Raw genomic sequence first — 15,238 nt, forward strand, 5'->3', positions numbered from 1 at the left:
GTAATATTTCCCAATACGTAAACTTAAAATACCTCTGCCTGGATACCTCTTTTGAGAGAGTAAATGTCTGACTACCTATGTGACATGGAAACTATTTTAGTTCCATACTTTTTGAACCATACTTTGTCTACTTTGGCCACAGTTACCCATTGACTAATCAGTTAATTGAAGGGTGAAAGGATTGAGAACATTTTTAGCATACAGACCTGAATAAATATGGTATAATAGAAAACTGTCAAGACTTCTAGACACCGTGATTAACTAATCATGGGAACTTAAATTCTGTAGATCTCTTTTGTCTTTTATATAGTCAGAGTATTTGATAAGATCTCCCTTTTAGCTCTGTTATTTTGTGATATGTAATATAGCTAAGGTTTTTCTTTTCATCTCACTGCTGTGCTTCTCTAAGGACTTGAATCACACCTCATTTGAGTTTAGTTTTCACAGTTGAGAGAAGTCTGGTATCAAGGGACAGAAATGCTCCTTGGGTAGCTTCTTTTCTGCTTGACCCAGGTGGTAGGAAATTGTATAATTTCTTTTTTTTAAAGATTTATTTATTTATTTGAAAGTCAGAGTTACAGAGAGGTGTAGAGAAAGAGCGGGTGTGCGTCCATCCACTAGTTCACTCCCCCAGATGGCCACAGTGGTCAGTGCTGGGCCAGGCTGAAGCCAGGAGCTTCATCCAGGTCGCCCACGTGGGTGATGGAGACCCAAATACTTGGGCCATCTTCCCCAGGCCATCAGCAGGGAGCTGGATCGGAAGTGAGCAGCTGGGTCTCGAACCCCGGTGATATGGGATGCCAGCTCTGCAGGCGGCAGCTTTACCCGCTACGCCACAGTGCTGGCCCCGGAAATTGTATAATTTCTATACAAAATTTCAACTAAAGTAGAGCTATAAATTATTTTTTTTGACAAGCAGAGTTAGAGAGAGAGAGAGAGAGAGAGAGAGAGAGAAATGTCTTCCTTTTCTGTTGGTTCACCCCCCAAATGGCTGCTACGGCTGGTGTGCTGCAGCTGGCGCGCTGTGCTGATCTGTAGCCAGGAGCCAGGTGCTGCTTCTTCCTGGTCTCCCATGCGGGTACAGGGCCCAAGCACTTGGGCCATCCTCCACTGCCTTCCCGGGCCACAGCAGAGAACTGGACTGGAAGAGGGGCAACCAGGACTAGAACCTGGGGTGTCGGCGCCACAGGCGGAGGATTAGCCTAGTGAGCCACGATTCTGGCCGTAGCTGTAAATTATTTTTAATCTATGCCAGTTTTTCTATAAATTATTTTAAATCTATGCTAGTTTCTCCCTCTCTGGTTAGTCGCACATTTAAATATTTAAAAGATATAGTGAAATACTATTTAAAAGAGCTCTTGAAATTTTTTACCAAGATGGTGCCAAATGTGAAGAAGGAAGCTACTGCTCCTCCCAAAGCCAAAACCAAAGCCAAAGCAGTCTTTGAAGGTTATGAAGACAGTGCTGGAGCTGGTGCTGTGGCGCAGCGGGTTAAAGCCCTGGCCTAAAGTGCCGGCATCCCATATGGGTGCCAGTTCTAGTCCTGGCTGCTTCTCTTCCAATCCAGCTCTCTGCTATGGCCTGGGAAAGCAGTAGAAGGTGGCCCAAGTCTTTGGGCCCCTGCACCCACGTGGGAGACCTGGGGGAAGCTCCTGGCTTCGGATTGGCTCAGCTCCGGCTGCTGTGGCCATCTGGGGAGTGAGCCAGCGGATGGAAGACCTCTCTCTCTGTCTCTATCTCTCTCAATAACTCTGTCTTTCAAATAAATAAAATAAATCTTTTTTTTTTTTTTTTTAAAGTGCTGAAAGGTATCCACAGCCACACACACACGAAGATCTTCATGGTCACCCTCATTCTGGTGGCCCAAGACATTGTGTCTCTTCTGGCAGCCCAATTATCCTCAGAAGAGCACCCCCAGGAGAAGCAAGCTTGACTGCTATGCCATTGTCAAATTCCCCCTGACCACTGAGCAGGCGATGGAGAAGATAGAACACAACAACACATTGGTGTTCATTGTGAATGTCAGGGCCAGCAAGCACCACATCAAACAGGCTGTGAAGAAACACTGTGACATTGATGTGGCCAATGTCAACATCCTGATCAGACCGATGGAATGAAGAAGGCCTATGTTTGGCTGGCTCCTGATTATGATGCTTTGGATGTTGCTAACAAAATTGAGATCATCTGAACGGCTATATATATGCTTTACCATCATAAAAAAGAGCTCTTGAGGGTTACACTTTTTGCCATTACCCACATTAATTCACAAGTTTTTATCTTAGCATTCTGTGCCTCTACTTCAATGGTGAGGGTCTTCAGCTCTTAGTTGTTAACAATTTTATATGGTTACCTAGTTGAGATAGCTGAAGCATAGATTTTATTTTACATGCTTCTAGGAAAAGTTGGTGGTAGTATCTCTGCATATGTTAGAAAACAGGCATGGGAGTACTAGGAGGAGGCCATAAAACTGTGTGCTAGATTGAGGGAGTTGGATATTTCAGGATTTCTGGTTTTGAGTGGAAAAAGATTTGAGTATTGTTTGGATTTCTTTTTACAGGATGAAGATGTTAAAGAAATCCCTATTACTCATCACGTTAAAGAAGGATATGAGAAAGCAGATCCTGCACAGTTTGAGCTGCTCAAGGTGCTTGGTCAGGGATCATTTGGAAAGGTAATGGATAATTTCCTCCACATTTGCATCTCTTCTGAACATTTAACAAAAAAGAATACCTGTACATAGAAATCTGATAAATGTGCCATCTCTAAACTTCTCAAAGGATGCACACAAAGGTAACTCTTTAATTTTATTCATTTTTGCTGTACTTTTATTCTCATTTCTTTATACTTCCCTATAACAGCCAAGGTTTTTTTCAATCCCCTGGGCTTACCAGTTTCTCTAGGAAAAATATAGCATGCTCTTCATAAGCTACCTAAATCTAAGTATGATTTTTGTAAAAAGTACTCTCCCTGTTCACATGCTGCTATGAATATAACTTGTTCTGGTGATTTCATCTACATTTCTTAGCTCTAGCCAAGAAGTCAAAATTTGTGTCTTAATTCATGAACTAATCTATTATCTGTGAAAGCTAAGTAGGAAAAGGGTGTATAAAGTAGCACAAGTGTAGGTACTAGGTACGCTGTGGATTATGTGAAACTGCTGCCTTCAAGGAGAGAAAATTTCAAGGGAAAAAGCAAAATTGAAAAAGGTTAACTCATACTCTTTATCAGAGTAGTTTATTAATTGCTTAATAGTTCTTGGAAAAGAAGTATGTAAGTTTGATTGCTGACCTTTTATAACTTACATCTAAGATATGAAAATTATTGAATATACATGTTAAGTAATGATCTTTAGGAAAACAGCAATTTAAGGGGAGAACGTTAAGGAAAAGCTGCTTATTTCAGTATAGCCAAGGTCTAGTTTCAAAAGAGAAAAATAAGGCAACTGAGCAGTGATTATTTATGGTGCTATGGAACATTTTTAAATAAAGACGTATATGGAGGACTCAGGGTGTGCACAACAGGTTGTGTAAGCAGTATTGCTGAATATAAAATAGAAATTGTCTTAAGGTAATATGATATTTGTGTGATTTAGAACACACATAAACTATAAAAACATTTTAAGGACACAAAAAGACAAACTCAGATGAGCTATGACTTGGCAATGAATTGGTACAAGATGTAGGACTAAAACAGTATGCTGGGACAGAAAAACTAGAATAACTTAATAAATTGGTAGTGGTGGTGGTGGTAGGTATTTATAAATGTTAACAGGAAAGTGGCATACGGATGCTTTTCACCTTTATTTTATATAGTTTCTAAAGGTACAATATTCTAATTATTTTATACTATATAGCTGTTTTATAGTATTAGGTTTAGAAGGACAGAGATGAAGGTCTTTTATACCCCAAATGTATACATGCTTAAATATTTTACCTAAGTAATGTCTCACCAGGAGAACATTTCAGCCTTTAAAATTAATTTTTGTCACTTGATGTATATATTCATATATATACTTATTTATTTATATCTTTGTTTCAGAAAGGATTTAAGGCTTTCATAGATGAATACTAAATAAAATAAAATCAAGTGGCAAAGATCAGAATATTACAGCAAGAAAGATTAGATAAAGCCAGGCTTACACCTGTTTTTCACAAATGCATGACATAAAGACCTAAAAGTCTTCCAGAAATGGGCCAAAAATGAATACTTAAGTTTTCTGGCAGCTGTTATAAAGAAGCAGATATATTTAGGTGTATGATTGTTGGCAGTATCTGTAAGGTGGAAACAGATCAAGCAGATCAGAGAAATTTCTGTCATTGGTCTTTTTTTTTTTTTTTAAGATTTCTTTATTTTAAAAGGCATAGTTACAAGGTAGGAGGGAGATCTTTCATCTACTGGTTCACTCTCCAAATGGTCACAATGGCTGGGACTGGGCCAGGCCAAAGCCAGGAGCCACAAATTGCTTCCAGGTCTCCCACATGGATGCAGGGAGGCCCATGCACTTGGGTTGTCCTCTGCTGCTTTCCCAGGCACATTAGTAGAGAGCTGGATAGGAAGTGGAGCAGATGGGACCTGAACCAGCACTCATATGTGATGCTGGCATTGCAGGCAATGGCTTAACCCACTATGCCACAATGCCAGATTGTCATTGGTCTTTATAAAGGGACTATTTGTATTATATATAGCATAATGAAAAATTGTTTTCTGTAGGATCTTTACATTAAAGGTAGCAACATGCTGACCAGTTGTCACTTTAGTGCTTAAATTCAGGAAACACACAGCTTTGTTTATGCATGGACTTTGGATTAGCAAGGATATCCCTGAAATCTTTTTTGAGAATTTTTAATAATAAAATGCAGAATATAATAATATGCATATCTTTATGCAGCTCATCAACCAAATATTAAGGAGGTGTCTTTGTTTCTTTTTTGGGGGGGATTTTTTTTTTTTGCTCCCTAGGATGTGAATATACTTGCTTGTCAGTATTACATCATTTGTGTAGGCATTGTGTAGGTGTGACTTGTTATATGCTGAACCTATTCAGGAATTTGGCCAAGGCTATGAATCAGATAAGTGTAGGAGCCATTCCAAGAAACTTGGGCTGCAGAGTCTTTAAGTTTTTCTGCAAAGGTTCCATTGTTAAAATTCAAAAAATGGGATTTTAGCTCATAAAACCTTGTTACATTAAGTACCTTTGTAGTCTTTATTAGATGGGGAGAGAGACTCTACTAAAGTATATTAAAATTATATTTTAAAGAGCATACATTATCATCATGAAAGATGTATATAAAATTCTCTACTAAACACACCAAGAATAATGCTATTAGTGATCACTAATGTATGGGTTGAAAAGTGGTATAGCAAACAACTTATGTTAATTGTTTTAAGACATAGTCAAGTAAAATACATGAAAACGTGTTTTAAATTGTCAGAGTAGCCTTCCTTATATATCATATGCCAAATCATTTTTATATAAGGCATGTACTTCAACATTCATGGATTATTACAAAAGACTATGTTTTACTTTTGTGATAGTAAAGTTATAGGACTTAAAAATGAGTTTTTGAAAATATTGAACCTTTGTGCAGATAATTGATCAACTACCAAGTAATAGTTTTAAAAATATGTGCTTGTATTTTAAAATTTCAAATTGATCCTTTCTTTTCAATCAGCAGTTTAAGGTATGTGATCTTCCAGTTCACTTCAACACATGCTTATTGCATACTTTTAATAAGAAAATATAAAGATCCATCTGATTGAGAGAAAAGTGTATTGTTATAACCCATTCACTTCTCTTCTAGACAGTTTCCCTTATGGGAAACTATCAGGATAGAAAAGAAGCCTCTTCTATTAGGATAGATATGATTTTAGGTGTAGTAGTTTGAAGCTATGCAGCTACTTGTTTAGTTGATTTAGGGAAGAGGGTAGAGAGAGGTGATGTTTTCTTGTGCTAGAAAAGTTAGACCTGGGGAAAAATCATAATCACATGATGAGCAAATAAATGATTATTTCTGTAGACTATGAGTGATGGCTTCATTTAGATGCCTTATTGGGAACTGGTGAGTGTTAGGACTTGGAAAAAATGGCTGCTTTTGCAAGAGTGTCTTCCTGAAAGCCTGTCCCTTTCTTCCTTGATTGCCTCCTTTTGTCCTTTTTTTTTTTCCTCATACCCACTAAGGATTGTGTTTTTCAAGTGGTTTTTCATGTGTGATCTGAATATATTATGATATACCCCCTTTTAAGGAGTCATCAGGTCATATATGTTTCATAGTAATCCTAAGACATTGTTTGTTCAACTGCTGGCTGCTTAGCACAGTGAAAAGGCAATGACTCCAAATAGTACCAGTAATCATTGTATTCTTCCTTGCCTCACACTTACAATGTCTTTGATAAGGTATTAACAGTTACTGAGTTTACTAAATCTCAGCTCTCAGATATACTTATTTTTAATATTCAAGTACACATAAAGCAATTTAGCTTTAAAACAAAATAAAATGATTTTTTCAAGTCAGAAAACTTGTGTGCTTTAAGTGTTGAGCTGAAATAGTCACTTTTATCATGTATCACCATTTTTACTTAAATTACTAAAACTACAGTTACTTAGACTTGGGTACTTTATATATGTTTTATGAAAAATGAATAAAGTGAACCTGTTACTTCATAAAAAAATGAAAGATTTAAAGCAAAAAAATAAATTTTGGAAAATTTTAATTTGGTACCTTGAATATGACATCTTCTTAATAAAGACTTTTCTGATGATATGGTTGTTTTATCATTTGGAATATCTGCATAACTAAGTGAATCAGTTTTTTTAAGTTGACCAATGCATGATATGTATCTGATCCTCCCTGGGAATAAAAGCCATTCAAAGTACAGGGTAGATCAACAGATTTTTGAATTACAGCAGATGGACAAGTTAATTGGTAAGTTTCAGATTCTCTATTGTGATGAACTTTTGTCCAGTTGTGATGTTATATAAAAGAGTATCCACAGTTGTATGAAAAACTCTTAAAATACTCCTTCTGTTTTTCAAATCATACCCTATCAGGCCTGATTTTCTACTTATACTTCAGAAGCAAAACAACTTAATTGCAACTTAATTGCAACAGATTGAATGTAGAGGCAGAGATGAGAATCCAGTTGTATTCCGTTAAACCAGATACTTGAAATTTGCAAGAATGTACATCAGTGTCATTCGTTTCATTAATTTTTTTAAACTTTAGAAAATAAAATTATCTTCATAAAAACATTAGATTATTTTTAATTCTTAAATTAGATTTATTTTTACTTCTTAATTTTTCTGTTTTAGTTCTAATATGGTAAATATCCATAGATGTAAGTCTTCAGTAATTTTTAAGATTATGAAAGATTTCTGAGACAAGAAAGGTTTAGAATTGCTTTCCTGAGAGAAACAAGGTAGATCTCTTACTTGTTTATTATCATTGTGATTATGAGAAAAACTGTAAGGTAGGTTAGTAGGTTATCTGCATTAATTTGACCTTATCAGTAAAATTGAGGAAAAACTGAGCTGGTACTTAGTGTTAATGCCATTTGCTTAGCTTTTTTTTTTTTTTTTTTTTTTTTTTTTTGACAGGCAGAGTGGATAGTGAGAAAGAGAGACAGAGAGAAAGGTCTTCCTTTTGCCATTGGTTCACCCTCCAATGGTCGCCACGGCTGGCGCGCTGCGGCCGGCGCAACGCGCTGATCCAAAGGCAGGAGCCAGGTGCTTCTCCTGGTCTCCCATGGGGTGCAAGGCCCAAGCACTTGGGCCATCCTCCACTGCCTTCCCGGGCCACAGCAGAGAGCTGGCCTGGAAGAGGGGCAACCAGGAAAAATCCGGAGCCCCAACTGGGACTAGAACCCGGTGTGCCGGCGCCGCAGGCAGAGGATTAGCCTATTGAGCCGCGGCGCCGGCCCCATTTGCTTAGTTTTGAAGATTTTTTTTGTGGTGAGGCAGCTCGTTTAATCTACTGCTAATCTACTGCCTCTTAAATAATCTATACAAACATGTACCAGTCTGCCAATAAATGAAAACTTGTAAAAATAGATGAATAAATATGTATCTCGGGTTGTAGCTTCTGTAGCTTAATCAATATGTATTATATGATATTTAGTGTCCCATGGTAATCTGGTTTGTATATATATTCTATCTAATTCAGTTCATATGGTATACTTCTGTGATTAAAAAGCCAGATTTAGCACTGTTAATTTATAAGACCTTTATTTTCTAATGCCTCCATTCTAAAGGACACTGAGGGTAGGCTATGGGTATGTTAAATTTGAACCTTTGATTAGTGAAAAACTTTGTGCTTTTAGGAATATCCTTTCCAAATTTAAGTGTAGTAAAAATAACACCATGGATTAAAGCCATTGAAATCTTCTATGGTAAAGACCCACATTATTTCAGGGTTCTAAATTATTTAGGGACATTTGCTTGGAGTTCAGACTAGATCTATGACAAGTAAGGGACAAAAGATGGTAGTTTTAATCTGTTAATCCTTTTAGTACAGAATTATTTGTGTTGAATGCAAAATGTATGATTTGGTTCAAACCTTGAACTCATCTTTTCTTCAAAGATAGCTTTATATTGCAAAAAGCAACTACTTGTTAATGTGTGAACTCTTGATTAGTCTACTCCAAGTATAGTATGAACTGTTACTGGTTCACTGGGAGAAATGTTCAAAACTAAGAGTAAGCCTTTAGAAAATTTTGTAGCAGTTTGACGGAGTAATTTTATGTTTGTGGAATCTCTTAGTTTAAAAATACTGTATTTTATGTGACTTTAATTTTGTTTTTTTAATTATGTTTTATGAAAGTATGACCTACAGTACATTGAGAGAAAGAAAAAAAGTACTCATTTTTCCTCACAGAACATGTGAGAAGTACTGCCCACTGGGGAAAACTCTAAGTTAGTTTAGGTCTGATCTAAAGATTCACTTTCAGGAAAGAAGAAAGCAGAGGTTGCATGAAGTATAGGATATAGATAGGTGAGTCATTGATCATTTAATAGGTGAATATGTTAAATGATGCAAAAATTATGTTAGAGATTTTGGATCAACTCCTCTGTTCCCCAGTTTGCTGATGCATAATTATCACATGGAAGATGTGGAATAAAAGATTTTGAGCTATACCTTGAAAAAGCAGCAGCAATTACTTAACAGTCCCCCCATTTGCAGTTTTATGTGAATAACTTAGTTACTTAGTTCCTTTTTTTTTTTTTTTTTGACAGGCAGAGTAGACAGTGAGAGAGAGAGCCAGAGGGAGAGGTCTTCCTTTTCCATTGGTTCACCCCTCAATGGCCTCTGCGGCTGGCGTGCTGTGGCTGGCATACCACGCTGATCCGAAGCCAGGTGCCAGGTGCTTTTCCTGCTCTCCCATGCGGGTACAGGGCCCAAAGACTTGGGCCATCCTCCACTGCCTTCCCAGGCCGCAGCAGAGAGCTGGACTGGAAGAGGAGCAACTGGGACAGAATCTGGTGCCCTGACCAGGACTAGAACCCGGTGTGCCTGCACCGCAGGCGAAGGATTAGCCTATTGAGCCACGGCGCCAGCCACTTAGTTCCTTTTTGAATTGAAGCAACATTTCATTAGAACTTGTTAGGATCGGGGGTAACAGATTGAGGCAGAGAACAGTATTACTAATTAAAGAATGAAATGGCTCTTTCCTAATGAATAGATCTTGTAAAACTATATTCATAGATTCTTCATAACTGAGGCCTTGTAAAGACTTTTTAGCTTTTCATAAGCCACTATCGCAGGTTGAAAAATGACATATTACTTAATGCTCACTTAGTAACTTTAGATAGAATTCAACCTTTTAAAATTAAAATAATTTGCCACTTGTTTTACATGGTAGAGAACTGAAGTATCTTATTGGGAAATCAAAATGCCTGATAACTTCCTAAATGAACTAGTAAGATAGAAATGAACACGTCAAATTCATAGTTATAACATTTGTTTCCTATTCATTAAGATAACAAAAATGGATTTGGGTCTTAAAAGGAGATCTTTAGCTCAAATTAATCTTTCATTAAGTTATTTACCTCTCATACCACAAGCTTTGTAGAGTTCAGGACTTTGTCATCTATTTTTACACATTTTCTTCTCTAAAATGCTATGTATATGTAGAGTGATTTACTGAACGAATGAGAAAGTGAGAAAATATTAACTACAGCTATGAATTATAGTATAATTTATGGAGGAAGATATATCTTTATAGCATGCGAGGGCATAGGTGTCTGCTAGTGTGCTTGGCTTGAGCAAGAATGACTTGAAATGTGATTTTTATTATTTTCATTTCCCTATTAGGTTTTTCTTGTTAGAAAGAAGACTGGTCCTGATGCTGGGCAGCTCTATGCAATGAAGGTGTTAAAAAAGGCTTCTTTAAAAGGTAGAAAATTAGAAGAGTTTATTAAAATAGAATTTGGGAAAGCTTATTATATAAAAAAATGCTGTGGGGCCAGTATTGTGGCTGCGTGAGTTAAGCTGCCACCAGCAACACTGGCATCCCATACAGGCGCTGGTTTGAGTCCTAGCTGCTCCACTTCTGATCCAGTTCCCTGCTAATGTGCCTGGGAAAGCATCAGAAGATGGCCCAAGTCCATGGGTCCCTGTATCCATCTGGGAGACCTGAAAAAAGCTCCTGGCTCCTGGCTTTGGCCTGGCCCAGCCCCGGCTGTTGTGGCCATTTGGGGAGTGAACTAATGCATGTAAGATCTCTTTCTCTGTATCTTTTTTCTCTCTCTCTGTAACTCTGCTTTTCAAATAAAATAAAAATAAATCTTTAAAAAATATGCTGTGTATTGCTTATATAAAGTAAATAGAGATTTTGTTAGCATCAACAGTTGTTAGAGTTTTCTAGCCAGTAAGTGATATATCTAGGTCTGATATTGGCATACGCCTTAATTTTTTTTAAAGATTTATTTATTTGAAAGGCAGAGGTAGAGAGAGGGAGACACACACACACACACACACACACACAGAGTGGGGGTGGTCTTCCATCTGCTAGTTTACTTCCCAAATTATCAGGGAGCTTCTTGCAGGTCTTGCACATGGATGGTAGGGACTCAAGCACTTGGGCCATCTGTGTCTGCTTTCCCAGGTGCATTAGCAGGGAGATGGAACAGAAGTGGAGCAGCCAGGACAGACACTAGTGCCCAAATGGGATGCTGGCATTGCAGACAGTTTCTTAACCCGCTACACCACAACACTGATTCTTCCATATGCCTAATTTAATGAGAATGTACCCTGGTAAAAATTTAATGCTAGAAAAAAATGACATATTTCATTTATTTTAAACTGAACTTAAAATTGTAATAAACTATACTCATTTGTGCATTTGAACTATTAAAAACTAGAATTGTTATTAACCAAATACCTGTTTATGTCACTTTAACCCATCTCTAGATCTAAACTGAATTTGCTGACTTTTTGAGAATGTAATTATTGTCCAAGAATATGTAGACTATAAGTTTAGGCGCTTTTGAGGTTGCGTTTTATATTTTATTGGTATATTATTAATGAGATCTTTACTGCAATTAGGTACTACAGTAATATATTATGTAATTTTTAGTTCGAGACAGAGTTCGGACAAAGATGGAAAGAGATATACTTGTGGAAGTAAATCATCCATTTATTGTCAAATTGCACTATGGTATGTAATCTTTTATTTATGGGATTAGAGAATTAACGTTTCTTTTCAAAGAAAATTCTTGCAATAAATAAGTAAAGCTCTCTTAATATATTAAGCTGTATAAAATGTCTTTGAAGTAAGTATCAATACCTAGCTTTTAGTTTTATTTCCTTCATTTGTCTAAATTAATTAACTTCTCTAAGGAAACAAGATAGTATCTTAGTTATCTGGTAGTATTTCTTTACTCCGCTAGGCTGTACTTCAGTGATCTTAGGCTAAAAACAACTGTTATACACAATTGGGTGTTTTTTCATAATGACCATATTGATCTTATTTCCTGATTCTGTTTAAGAGGACCATGTAGTTATATTAGTCTGTTTGAATTTTTTTTTTAGAATTAAGTGGAGAGGAATAGCAGTTAAGCAGTAGGTATAATAGAAAGAGCGTGAACTTTGGCCTCAGACATTTTGAATTTGAATCATGCTTGTGTTGTTAATTTAATATATGGATGAAATTATGCAGTAATCCTTCCCTGGGAACTAAAATCACACACTCAACATTTACTTTTCTCTCTCCGTATACGTGTGTTTGGGATGTGTGTGTGTGTGTGTGTGTGTGTGTATGGAGAGACTATACAGAATAATGATATATTATCTATCTAGATATATACAGTCTTCTATATCACTTTAAATTTTCTAGATTTAAAAAAGCAACTATTGATTTTATTTAGTGTAATTTTGACCAATAGTATGCAAAAATATGTACCCAGTTATATCTTTAACACCTGTAAAGAAATTCCCACCCATTTTTTAACTCCTTGTTACCCTAATGGAGTAAAAGTAGTAGTCTGTAAAGACATATTTGAATCTCCAGTATGTCATCAATTGGTAAACACCTGTCATGTACAAAATACTGTATTAAATGCAGTGGGCTATAGAAGTAGAATAATTTCTGACCTCAAGAAATTTATAATCAGTAAGAACAATTAATTCATTTGTAAATGAATTAATTATATGAATCAATATGGCATAGCAATAAGAAAGGCATAAGTAAAGTACAACAAAATCAAAATAGTAGCATGTAATTTAGATGGGGAAAGAGGTAATGATGCTGTAAGGAAATGTGCAAAGAAAGAAATCCTGAAAAACTTAATAGAGGAGGTGGCATTATTATTGAGCTGTATAAAATTACAAGACTTTCAATAGGTGGTTGTGAAGTAAAGTTCAGACAACTGTGGTAGGACAAGCTACTTCATAAATCAGAAACTTTGTGGTGGCTGAGGTTTCTGTGTACAGCCACATGCAAGGTTGATTATGTTCTGGGACGGGGTTTACATTTATTCCAACACTGGATTAGACAATTTAATTTTGAGATAATGTTAACCAATAATGAATCAAGTGAGTAAATGCTTAATTGCTTTATAGTATTTAGTGATAAAATCCTAAACAGATACAGTAATTAAAATGTATACTAAGCTTTTTAAGCCTTTAATATTGTTCTGTTACTACATTCTAATTTCTAATTAGCCTTTCAGACTGAAGGGAAGCTGTATTTAATACTGGATTTTCTCAGGGGAGGAGATGTCTTCACAAGATTATCCAAAGAAGTGAGTATTTGTAAATTTTTACTTTGTTTTACTGAAGCAAAGCTAAGAAAAAATCATTTTTTGGCTAATTACATTTTTCCTATAGAAATTTTAAATAATTATTCTGCTTATTTCATTGCATGGAATTTAATGATGTACCAAATTAATGGCATTTTCTGTCTACTTGTTATTGAGATTAACTCAGTGTGCTTCTCATTATTCTCTTAGACACAATAATAATATGAATAACTGGATGAAGTAGATATGGACAAGCCTAGGACTTTGGCTACTCAAGCTACTTAAATGCCTCTGAGAAGAGTATTTAATTTAGTCATTTAAAATATAGCTTTATAGAGTTAAAATTGACATACAGTAAACACATATTTTAAAATACACAATTTGATATATTTTGGCATTTTTATATAACTGAAACCATCATTACAATAAAAATAATTAGTGTAAAAGTTTTCTTGTGTCCCTTTGTAATGCTGCCTTCTGCTCTAACCCCACTGAATCTGCTTTTTGTTACTGTTTGGTTTGCATTTTGTAGAAGTTTATATAGAAAAGTATATATTCATTTTTTTGCTTGGCTTATTTAACTCAGCATAATTATTTTGAGATTCATCCATGTTGTTGTATTTATCAGTGTAGTTCATTCATTTTTATTACTTTGTAGTATTATCAGTTGTATGGTTTTACCATAATTTGTTATGGATTCACCTGTTGATAGATGTTTGAATGGTTGCAGTTTTTAGATATTACCAGTAAAGCTGCTGTACACATTTATGTTCAAGTGATTGTATGGACAAATGTTTTCATTTTTCATGGGAAAATACCTAGGAGAATAGTAACTGTGTATGTCATATGGTAGGTGTACGTTTTAACGTTTAAAGACACTGCTAAGCTCTTTTCCAAAGTGGTTTTGTAAGTTTTACATTCCCACTAGCAGCGATGAGAGTTTGAGTTGCTCCACACCCTTACCAACACTTGGTATGGTCATCCTATTTAAAATTTTGGACATCTGATTAAGTGTGTAGTTGTATCTTAATGTGGTTTTGGATTGCATCACACCAGTGATTAATGATATTGAGCATCTCTTCATGCATTTATTTGTCATCCATCTTCTTTTGTAAACTGTTTCAATCTTTTGCTCATTTTTATTGGATTGTTTATTTTCTTATTGAGTTTTGAGATTGCTTATATATATTGACTGTGAGTCCTTGATCATATATGATGTCTACAAATATTTTCTTCTGGTATATGGTTTGTCTTTTCATTTGCTTAACAGTATCTTCTGAAAAGTTGCAGTTCTTTATTTTGATGTAATATGATTCTTAGGTTTTTCTTCTATTTATTAATTGTGATTTTAGTATCCTATTTAAGGAATATTTGCCAAATCCTAGGTAAATAGTTGCTCCCATGTATTCTAGAGGTTTTGTGATTTAGGTTTTACATTGAGGTTTCTGATTCATTTTGAGTTCATTTCAGTACATGGTTATAGATGTATATTGACACTCATTTTTTTACATATAAATATCCAGTTGCTCTAGTATCATCATGGGAAAAAACTATCCTTTCTACTCTGAATAACCTTGCATTTTTGTTGAAAGTCAATTGCCTGTATATGTGAAGGTCTATTTCTGGATATTTGTTCATTGATCCATTTGTCTGTCTTTATGACAATACCACACTTTCTTGATCACCATACCCTTATAATGTGTCTTGTAGTCACGTAGTAAAACTCCTTGAGTTTTGTTTCTCTGAAAGTTATTTTTCTTTTAGGTCATATGCATTTGTATATTAATTTTAAAATCAAATATTCATTTTCTATAGAAAGACCTGCTGAGATTTTGATTGAGATTACATCAAATATATAGGTTAGTTTACTGATATCTGACATTTTAGCAACATTGAGTCTTTAAATCCATTTATATCTTCTTTAATTTCACTCATTTTTTTTGTTTCCAGTGTATATATCTTGCACATCTTTTGTCAGAGTTAGCTTTAACTAGTTTTTAATGC

At 35.5% G+C, this 15,238-nt stretch overlaps 1 protein-coding gene across 3 annotated transcripts in view; it reads left to right on the forward strand.

Moving 5' to 3' along the window:
• Positions 1 to 15,238, forward strand: part of RPS6KA6 (ribosomal protein S6 kinase A6) — a 144,974-nt gene that overhangs the window by 41,544 nt on the left and 88,192 nt on the right. For all 3 annotated transcript variants that reach the window (XM_070066736.1, XM_070066734.1, XM_070066735.1), the window contains 4 exons: positions 2,558 to 2,671; positions 10,308 to 10,389; positions 11,572 to 11,652; positions 13,158 to 13,237. In XM_070066736.1, coding sequence (XP_069922837.1) covers positions 2,558 to 2,671; positions 10,308 to 10,389; positions 11,572 to 11,652; positions 13,158 to 13,237 — 357 coding nt within the window. The remainder of the gene's footprint in view (positions 1 to 2,557; positions 2,672 to 10,307; positions 10,390 to 11,571; positions 11,653 to 13,157; positions 13,238 to 15,238) is intronic.

The sequence above is a fragment of the Oryctolagus cuniculus genome, chromosome X (genome assembly GCF_964237555.1).
Source record: "Oryctolagus cuniculus chromosome X, mOryCun1.1, whole genome shotgun sequence".
Taxonomy (NCBI): domain Eukaryota; kingdom Metazoa; phylum Chordata; class Mammalia; order Lagomorpha; family Leporidae; genus Oryctolagus; species Oryctolagus cuniculus.